Consider the following 8,954-nt stretch of genomic DNA (forward strand, 5'->3'; position numbering starts at 1 on the left):
AGCAGAGAGCCTGTGCATGGTCTCACCTCTGACCCTGGAGGTTTTTGCCAGAGTGTCCCATACACCAGAGGGATGGCCTCACTCAGCTGGGATGTTGGGATCCAGGGGGACTTCGAGAAAGGCCACACGCTTTCTCCTTTGGGGAGGTGAGGTCTAATGGGGTGAGGGCAGTCTCTTTTCCATCCCACTTCTTGTTTTTCTTCCTCTGAGGTATCTTCTACATGACAGCAACTCTAATGTCACCTGCACAGTTTATCACAGGTGAAGTGTTCTTACCCATCCCTCCTCGTGTCTATCTTCTCATTCACGTGTGTGTTGGGGTACAGAATACTTTCACTAGCCATGTCTGTTTCCCTTAGCCTCCCTCAGAGCCCAAAGTCACAGGCAGGAGACCATTCTCCTTCCCGACATGGTCCTGCCAGGAACCAGCATCTTCGACTCAAACCCGGCTACTGACAAGGACTTGGGCTCAGGACAGAATGAAGTCTGAAAGTGATTTTTGTGAAGAGGGAAAATGCAAGGCTGAGAAGTAGAAACTTCTTGCTGATTCTGCTGAGAGAGGCATCAGTGTGTGTGTGTGTGTGTGTGTGTGTGTGTGTGTGTGTGTGTGTGTGTGTGACCTGTCCCCTCATCTCCTGAGGAAGAAGCAGCAGCAGCCTGTGCTGACAGAGTGCTGGCTCACCTGCCCAAAGTTAATGCCAACTGTTCCCCCCCATTAACCCTCTCCCCAGGAATCACAACCCTAAGCTTGAGATAAGGAAGTCAGGGCTCAGCTGGAAGTCCTGGCTGCTGGGAGCAGGGCTGCAGATTAGATGAACTCCACCTTCTTCCCTCCCCACAGCACTGTGCTTAGAGGGACACAGGGAATCCTGTGTGGTTGTCATCCCAGCTGACCATCCCCCAACAGGGTGGGAGTGGGTGAGGAGAGATGTGCACAGTCTAGCCTGCCTCTCTCCCTCCTGCACCATCAGGACCAGGCCAGGGAACTAAACCCAGGACACCCACAGTGTGTGATGGCTGACAGTGAAGGAGCCCACTGCTTATGAGGAACGTTTCTTACATAAGGCAAGGAGTTGTCTTAGTGCCCCCAATAGCAGCAGTTTAAGGAGGACACGGTTTATTTTGACTTATAGTTTAGGCTTCGGTTCATCAAGCTGTGAGAAATCAAGGCATTGAGACCCTGAAGCAGCCGGCCACACTGTATCTGCAGTCAGAAGAGAGAAATGGGTGCATGCTAGTGTTCCGCTAGCTTTCTCTGTTATTGGGTCCAAGACCCTGAGCCAGGAACTGACCCCACCCACACGGGGTGGGAGACAGAGATCTTCCAACATCAGTTAACCGGCTTCAAAAATCCCTCACAGACACGTTCAGAAGCCCTTCTCCCAGGTGCTTCTTAAATCCAACTATCAAACAGAAACTAGACACAAGGATGAAGGTCAGGTCAGTAGAAAAGACAGGGGGATGAAATCCTTGTTATGGGTTGTCCTGTCTGCATAGGGAGCTATTTTAATAATAATCGCCATAACTGACAGGGGACCCTCAACAGGTCCTGGCTTGCTGCCTGATAGGCCCTTATAGAAGGAGGGAGAAGGAAGGGTCATTATATGCTCACTTGAGATCCCACTCACTACTCCCTCCGGTGTACCCATAGCAACTGCATATGGCTCTGCCTTCGCTGTGTGTGGTCTTGGGAAGTCCTAGAGTACATCAGAGAGAAAAGATGACACAGAGAGATTTCATCTATCCAGCTGTGGGGAGGCAATTGCTTGTGCCAGGTAGAAACATCTTTAAACCTCAATATCAATATAGCTATTTGGGAAGGTCATACACTTGTCTCATTGTTTGATCAAATATCATAACCAAAGGCATCTAAGGGAGAAGCATTTATTTTGGCTCACGGTTTGAGGGTGCAGTTCATTATGTCATGAAAACCGTGGCATCGGGAACTTGCGGCAGCTGGTCACATTGATTTCACAATGTGGGGTAAAGAGAGATGAATACTGGTGCCCACCTTGCTTTATTCAGCCCAGGATCCAGTCCACTGAATGGTAGTACCCACAGTAAAGGTGAGTCTTTAGAATCTAATCTAAAAAACCCCTCATGGGAATTCCCAGAGGCTTGTCTACAATCACACACACACACACACACACACACACACACACACACACACTGTGTGTGTGCAAATGAGAGCACATATGCACAATGCTGACTCTTCCTCCCTCCCTCCCCGCCTCTCGCTCTTGCTCTCTCCTCCAAGTAATCCCTTACATCTGCTCCTAGGGGTTAAATCTATCGATTTGCTTAGCTAGACCTGGGTGTAATTGGTACTTGGTTGGTGCTCACTCTGCAGTGAGCGGATGCTTGATCATTTCTTCCTGAGGAAAAGTGAGCGCCACAGCCTGGTAGGAATAATGTGATCTCTGTACTTCAACACTCACCCCTTCCAGTTGCTGGCATTCACCTGGCCTTGAGTCACTTTCCTCAGGGCTCTGTCCAGCTTCCCTTCTTAAGTGCTACTGACCTGGGAAACCATGTTTTGACATGTTCTCTCTGTTCTTCTGTCATCTCTGGCCATTTCTTAGTCACCAAGGATGTTGGCTCCCGGTTTACACACCTCTCTAACATGTGTCCCCTTCTGGCTTCATCACCTACTTGGCTGCTCACCCAACTCTCTGCCTCTCCAGCCCAGGATTTCATCCTTTTATAGCTTGCCTCCCACCTCTGGCCACGCATCCTGTGTTCTCACTTGGTCCTTAACTTTTCCTGAGATCACTTTAGCTCTCCAAATACAAGTGCTTCTCTCTGCCTGAGATCCACTTCCTGGTTCCTCCTTCCCTCAGAGGATCTGATGATTACTCCCAAGTCAGCTCTTCTCTTCATATCCATCTCACCAAGTCTGTAGAACTTAGGCCTCTCAACCTGTCACTTCACTCTCCTGTGACTCTCTTCTGAAGACAACCCCTCCCTTCTTACTCCTACCCTGAAATGACCCCAGCTCTGTGATGGGCATCTCCATCTGCGTTTCCGGACACTGGTGTGGCAGCCAGTCTTTTGTCACCACTTGGAAACTTATACTAGGGGATGGGTTCATCTCAACACATCTTTTCATACTTCATGTCTGGCTTCCTTCATTGAGTTGAGGCCTATGGCAAGGCAGAGACATTGTGGAAGATGGGTACAGGAGACAAAGGGTGGTTGACTCATGGCAACCAGGAAGCAAAGAAAGAGTAACAAGATTAGGCCAGGTCCAGGCTATAAAACAACTCCAAAGACTGACTTCTCACAACCAGGCTGCACCTCCTGTAGCTCCACTAACTCCCAATAGTCTATTCCGATTTTGAATCCATCAACAAATTATACCATTGAGTAGGCCATGGCTGTCATAATCTTTCTGGAGACAACCTCACAGCCCTGTAGACTTTACTAATGCTCTAGGCACCTTACAATCTAATCAAACTGGTGCTCAGAGACCATTCATCACAGGTGAGAGGGGAAAGGAGATGCACGTAGGAGCATGAGACACCCCCACCACCACCATAGACGACCCAGCTTCCTATTCTAGCAACCAACCATGAACCTAGTCTTTGGTTTCTCCTTTAAATTATACCTCACAGCTCAACCCACCTTGGCAGTCTGCCTTCCACCAGTCTGTTAGCCCTCTGCACTCACACTCCTGACACTGCTCCCAACAAGCCAACTACACGGCTGATGCTAAACCCCATGGACTTTTCTGACCTAACTCTCCAAAACTCTTAGAAGCACATAGAACTGTTTGGTTTGTTAAATCTCCTTTCCCCCAGGTTCCTGATCTGTTATATCATGTTCTAACCCTCTTCCCAAGTCTTGGGGCTTTGACCTGCCCATCTCTTTTCTCTATGGATAATCTCAAAATAGAACTTTCACGCTGTCTACTGCATTGACTCCCAGACTCATGTCCCTGTATTCAAATCTTGTTCCCTGATCCACTGAGTTTTGTCTCCATCCACAACACAAACACCGTGTAGCTCAAAATTAAAAGTCACCCTTGACTTCCCCACCTCTTTTCTCCAACAACCAGGCTCTGTCAGATAACACCATGACCCCCCACCCCCACCCCCACGTCTTTCTCTATTCACCTTCACTACCCAACCCTTCTCTGGGTTGGAGCACAGCCTCCCATTGCTTACTGATGTCTAATTCTCTCAGTCTTCCTCTCTTCCATGAAAGGGTCTTGTCAATGTTGGCAGCAAGCCCTTTATTACTTCTCCCATGGCACCACGAGCAAGAAATGGAGTCTCACCCCCAACCCTTGAATACAGTACTAAATGACTTGGTTGGTTGATGGGGTATGAAATGACATTGTTTATTTCAGGGGTCTGAATCAGTCCTCTTGCAGTTTCTACCCCGATCTCTACCCTTCTCTGGGTACTGAGTCATGAAGGAATCTCATCCAACTAGATCCCCACGTTGGTGAGGCAACATGCAGTGGCTTTGTTCCCATCTGAGCCTTTTAACCCTCTCTACTAAGGTAATGAAGCCTCCTTGAATTCTCCCGACAGGCCCTATCTACCAGCTCAACACTATCTAGACTTATACATAGTATTTATACATTTAAAATGTAGGGGGTTCCAGGGTAGCTCTCATGAATTTTAGGCTGGCCTTCAACTAGCCATGGATGATCTCGAATTTCTGATCCTCCTGCCTGAGCATGGGGTTACAGGTGTTTGCCACCATGCCATTTATGCTATGCCAGGGGTTAGTCTCAGGGTCTCATGAATGCTAGGCAAAGCTACATGAACCATATCCCCAGAATTTGAGAATTTTCAAAAGATCCACATCAGTCACAGGAGCGGCTTTGAAATAAAAACGGTTACTTGACTATGAAATACATCCCGAGATCCCGACTAGGAAGTATGTCCTGGGATGTTCTGACAAGATTCTCCCCTCCTCAGGGCCTTCACACATGCCTCATTAGAAACTTTTTTCCAAATCCCCATGTGATTATCTCCCTCCTTTCCCTTCTTCCCTATTTACCAGGGCTTTTCCGATGAACCCAAGTGAAAGGGTGTCAACAGAACGCTTCCAAACACAGGCGTCACAGACATTAACCTATCTTTCCCAGCAGAGCGGGCATTGATAAACTACAGACCAGAAGTCAGACAGACGCTTTTACATTACATTAGTGTTTTATTGGGACGCAACAACCACAAATTTATACATTGTGAAGGTAAGTTTGACGTGGCAGGGCTAAAGGGGTCCCACGAACACCGTGTGACTGACGAAGCTTGCCCGTTTTACTGTGCAGTGCTGTTTATGTAGTGCCTGCCCCTCACTGTTGAGTCTTAAAGACAAGAGCAGTGGGTCATTATTTCTGTCCCCATGCCTCCCACTCAGCAAGTATTAACCTGCACCTTTTGAAAGAGCTGGAGAACTTGGAGGCCCAGGTATCAGCCTACTTTTCCAGATGCCTCTTTTTTTTTTTTTTTTTTTGGCAGGGCATGCTAAACAGAGATAAACAGGGAGCATGAGGGTGAACACTCAGGAAGACACACATCAGGAGTGAGGTCTCAGGCCTCGGTTCAACGCAAGAAGCCCCTGACACGTTCCAACCCTCAGTAGGAATGCAGGACTGGGTAGGTCCTTAGGCCACATTCTGAAACCCACTACTTTGCTCAAGCCCCAGGTAACACAGGGCCATTCTCAGAGAGGAGCCTCCTCTTTTGCTTCCCTAACAGGCATGGGCTGGACGCTGGGCAGCAGCCTTGCAGCAGATGGGTAAGAACCCCTCCCGTTTATCAGGAGGAGGTGGGATGTGCCAAATGCTACATCAGGGTTAAACCGGACAGATGGCAGTGTGCCATGCTGTGTGTGACCGCAGACTACACATATGCATACCTGGAGCTTCCAGGCTGTCTGTCCGTCCATAAGCAAGGACTCTGAGAGTCTACAAAGGCCCTTTATCTCTAATGCCACCAGACAAGGTCCGCCGCTGAAAACACTGCCTCGCCACCTCTGTTGTTAATGTGGCATCATCTGCAATCCCTCAGACCCCTAAGAGAAAACGTGTCCCTCTCTCCCTTTTCCTCTCCCTCCCTCATACCATGGCCTTCAACTTGGGTTCCAGGGGTCCATGCTGGGCCGACTCTACTTAGAATCTGGGATCTTGAGTTTTCCAACAGTGCCGGGATCCAGAAGTTTCAAGTCCCGAAGGGCTTCCAGTAGCTGCTCCCGGGCAGCACCAATGAAGGAATTCTCCAGAAAGGCGGGCAGGCCTCCCTCACCATCACGCATGATGTACAGGGGTACCCGCACCAGGCCCAGCACCTATGAAAAGCAGACAGGGGACAAGTGGGACTTCAAGTACCTCCACACATTACCTTATCTTCCTTGGAACAGACCTCTCCAGAGAACAGCCAAGCAGAACTGGGCCCAAAAGTCACATCTCAGGAGAGCTTAGAGAGCTCTGTGGACAAATGACCCACGCTAGGTATCAGTCGCCATCCTTGCTAATCCTTCTCCACCCTATTCCTCACCTTCACAGGCTACTGCCTCCAGAAGCATGCATACCTGTAACAGTATTTCACAACATAGAACTCACACCATTGTATAGGTGTCTGACATCCTTACTCAACCCGATTCTGATGACTGTTCAGTCTACACACTGTCAAAGTGTGCGAGCTTTGTTTTAATACCGCCCTCACCCCTGGGTTCAGAGTCTCCTCTACACACACTTCATTAGAATCACTGTCAAGGGAAATATGAGCCTAAAGTCAAGAGCTTGGGTATCATGCACATTACAATAGAGCAGAGACCCTTGGATGTGTGTTCTAGAAAGCTCTCTGCAGAGGGCACTAAAGGTGACCGAGTTGGTGGTATTATTCAACCTGAAGATGACCAAGATCCCAGCTAGCTCATGCCACTTGAAAGAATTCAAAATCGGAGGGTCAAAATCTCCTCCACCCAGTGGCTTTTTTCGGTGAGGGACATGGGGGTTGGGAGGACAGATGGGAGATGGAGTGGGTCCCAGGCTGGTCCCACCTCCAGCCCGTGGTCCTTGGCTAGAGGTGCCCTGGCTTCCACAGCCTGCAGCTGTTCCAGCGTCAGGCGTTTGGCATAGAAGTGGGCCACCACGCGCGGTCTGGCAGCGATGCGTGAGCTTTGGTAGTCCGAGCGTTCGACGCGGAAGGCAGACACCGCATCGCCCAGCTCCTCGCGCAGTTCACGGTTCAGCCCGTCCTCCAGGCAGCTGTCCTGTGCGTCCACGAAGCCGCCAGGGAAGCCCAGTCGCCCGTCGAAGCGCATCTGCATCTGGGGGAGGAGGGTAGGATGGTTGGCCAGGGCACGCGGGTCCCCGGACGGGGAGGAGTTGTGCATGCGATGTCCTCACCAGCACCGCGAAGCGCATCGGGATGCGGCCAAACAGCTTGCGGGGGTCGGGCGCGTAGAGAAGCGCATGGCAGGCGTGGCGCCAGCCTGGCCCGAGCGCCAGGGCTTCGCTGAGCTCCACTTTCCGATCCCCCTCCATCTGGAGGCTCGCACTTCCGGGTTCCTGCACAGGCCAGCGCCTCGGGGCGGAGCTTCGCGAGCCTGGCATCAGCCAATTAGGATGGGTCTCTCGGGGGCGGGCGGAGAAGATTCGCTGGATTGGCCCTTAGGCTAGGGCGGGGCTGAAGGCTTAGTAAAGTAGAGACCTGCCCGGTTGCAGTTTGGAAGGCTAGAGGGAGTTTTGGAGCCTGAGTAGAATTTACTTACTTAGGAGTCCTGGCAGTGCAAAGGACAACTTCATATTTAGGAAACTGTTCTGGGTTGCTTCATCCGTAGCAAGGAGCCTAGGGATGGGAGGAAAGTAGTCTGGCTTCAGAGCCCGTGCCTATCCTAGGGTAATGGAGGAAGGGAGAGGTGGGTGTAACAAGTCTTGAGTGGTGGAAATGTGGGGATTGATTAAATATAAGGGGGACACAGGGACAGCAAGCGCCAGGACAGCAAGCGCCAGGACAGAGCTAACATTCCTGGGGAAGGAAAGAAGAGTGGCCAATGGGTGTGGTTACAACAAGCAACTGCAGAGTCTGTGGGCTCTGGGTAGTGTGGAGCTTGCTATGTGGAAAATGGCATATGGAAATGTCACAGGTCACCCAGTAAGGTTAGGGAGGGGTGGCTGGCTGAGGGTGTTACTAGAACACAGAAAAGAGAGTGGGGAGGAGTCAGATAGGGCACCTGTCACCCCCGCAGCCACCACACTGGCAGTAAATTAAAATACACTCAGAACTTTAAATTCTGAGGGAAAAAAAAGGGGGAAAGAGTGCTTGACGCCTAATGCTGAGAACCTGGGATTCAGGCTCCTTCAGTTCAGGTAGGCTGCCCCACCTGAAGTTCAGCCCATATATGAAGAACCTGTAGAATTTAAGGAAGGGAAGAGGTTACTCTGAAAGAAGGTCTGACTTCAAGTCACAGCCTGGTCTCGGCAGTTTGTTGTAGAGCTCAGAACTCACCCACACACAGACTTGTGACTTTAGTAGAAGTCACTCAACCCTCTCAGATTCCCAGTTACCGGACCTGTTAGTGAATGTACCAGTCTAGGGATGGGGGTAAAATTTTCCTCAGAGCTTGAAGGGGCTCGAGACCCCATATGTACAACAATGCCAAGCAACCAGAGCTTCCAGGGACTAAGACACTACCTAAAGACTATACATGGACTGACCCTGGACTCTGACCTCATAGGTAGCAATGAATATCCTAGTAAGAGCACCAGTGGAAGGGGAAGCCCTGGGTCCTGCTAAGACTGAACCCCCCAGTGAACTAGATTGTTGGGGGGAGGGCGGCAATGGGGGGAGGATGGGGAGGGGAACACCCACAGAGAAGGGGAAGGGGAGAGGTTAGGGGGATATTGGCCCAGAAACCAGGAAAGGGAATAACAATCGAAATGTATATAAGAAATACTCAAGTTAATAAAAAAAAATTTTTTTTTCCTCAGAGCC

General features: G+C 50.2%; 1 protein-coding gene across 1 annotated transcript; it reads right to left on the reverse strand.

Moving 5' to 3' along the window:
* Positions 1-5,450: 5,450 nt before the first annotated feature.
* On the reverse strand, positions 5,451-7,506 carry Nudt16 (nudix hydrolase 16). The gene is given in 3 exon segments (NM_001127554.1): positions 5,451-6,303; positions 7,018-7,287; positions 7,367-7,506. Coding segments are annotated over 3 exon segments (588 nt in total). The 5' UTR covers positions 7,505-7,506; the 3' UTR covers positions 5,451-6,123.
* Positions 7,507-8,954: the final 1,448 nt, after the last annotated feature.

Source organism: Rattus norvegicus, chromosome 8, assembly GCF_036323735.1.
Source record: "Rattus norvegicus strain BN/NHsdMcwi chromosome 8, GRCr8, whole genome shotgun sequence".
NCBI lineage: Eukaryota > Metazoa > Chordata > Mammalia > Rodentia > Muridae > Rattus > Rattus norvegicus.